Genomic DNA, 1,376 nt, shown 5'->3' with positions numbered 1-1,376 from the left:
CATGGCCCCTGTCCTTGAGGAGCCCCCAATTTAATGAGAAGAAAAAGCAGGAGACAAGTGTGGCAGTCCAGGTGGTAAGTGCTAGGGTACAGCAACTCAGAGCATTACGGGAGCAGGGAGCCCCTTCCCAAGCCCAGGAGACCACGGAGGACTTGGCAGAGGACACATGTGGCACTGCGAGCAGAGCTTTGACCCAGTTCCAGGACTGCTCTTCAGATGGTAAGCAGTGTCAATCAGACCTTAGATGAGTTCATTAACTTCTCTGGAACCTATTTTCTCATCCAAAAAACTGGAAGGTGAAGAAATTTATAAGATTGTTGGGATGCTTAAATTAAATAATTCTGATATACCCTTCCATGGCTCCTGGTGCAGGGTAGGTTATCAGTAAATGTGAGATGCTGTTATTACTACTGTGATGACAATGACTATTTCAACAGAGGAGTCAGATAGAAAGGGCCACAGGAGGAGGTTGGGAGTGACTCAAGCAGGCGACCTTCAAAGCACTTTGTGCAAATATCAGGTCCTTTTCTGAGCACTGAAAATGTGCCTGTTTAGAGAGGCAGCCAGCTGGAGTGACATTTCCTCCCCATGTGGTAGGAAGGACACAGGAGGCAGATGAATGTGCAGCTCATTATCTGGTGATGCAGCCGCAGACACAACGGTCAAAGAACAAGCCTTCCAGTCTGCCCGGAGGTCGCCACACATGCTTTTTGATTAGAAAGAGCAGTCCACGCAGAAGGCAGGGCATTTTGCACAGCGCGGCAAATATGCAGACAGGAGTTCAGAAAATGTCTGTTGAAAGTCTGCTTAGAGAGGATGAGAAGGAAAATCTAAGAGAAAAGCACAAAGATTTAGTTTTTCACCAAATACATGGATGCTCGGATCCTCATCATCAGCCTCCGTCCCCACGCCCAGGTCAATGGTTGGCCTTGTTATGCGTCCCAGTCCTCCCTTCCCCTTTCCCGAAAAATCAATTAAGAAAAAACCCCCTCTTCTCTTAAAATGAGCTCTGGTGCCTCCCAGTAGCCTCAAACCCCAAACACCCAGAGAACTCAGCTTCCTCCCCAGTAGAGCCCAGCGTCTGTCCCAGCCTGAGCTTCCCTGTGAAAGAGACATTATTTCTGCTCATGAGAGCCTCAGGGCATGTGCAAGAGTGCATTTCATGTAGATATATGTAGACTTGTGGGCATAAAATAGAAACGTTTCTACGAGGGCTAAAGAGGAACATTCACTTCCAGACCAATAAAATAAAAAAGAAGAATTTAAAAATTGTCAAGCACTTGAAGAAAAATTGGTTTAAAAATTTAAAGTACTTGGGGCCAGCCCGGTGGCGCACTGCTACAGTGCGCCACTTGGGAGCGCGGTGGCACTCCCGC

General features: G+C 47.5%; 1 protein-coding gene across 2 annotated transcripts in view; it reads right to left on the bottom strand.

Annotated features, from left to right (window-relative positions):
* Positions 1-212: 212 nt before the first annotated feature.
* FRMPD2 (FERM and PDZ domain containing 2) overlaps positions 213-1,376 on the bottom strand; it is a 124,041-nt gene continuing 122,877 nt past the window's right edge. The window contains exon 27 of one of the 2 annotated variants that reach the window (XM_008566637.1): positions 213-830. In XM_008566637.1, the coding sequence (XP_008564859.1) occupies positions 782-830 (49 nt within the window). In that variant the 3' untranslated portion in view covers positions 213-781. The remainder of the gene's footprint in view (positions 831-1,376) is intronic. The other variant, XM_008566636.1, reaches the window with a different exon arrangement.

Source organism: Galeopterus variegatus, unplaced genomic scaffold, assembly GCF_000696425.1.
Source record: "Galeopterus variegatus unplaced genomic scaffold, G_variegatus-3.0.2 Scaffold258, whole genome shotgun sequence".
NCBI lineage: Eukaryota > Metazoa > Chordata > Mammalia > Dermoptera > Cynocephalidae > Galeopterus > Galeopterus variegatus.
This window is presented reverse-complemented; position numbering and strand designations above follow the sequence as displayed.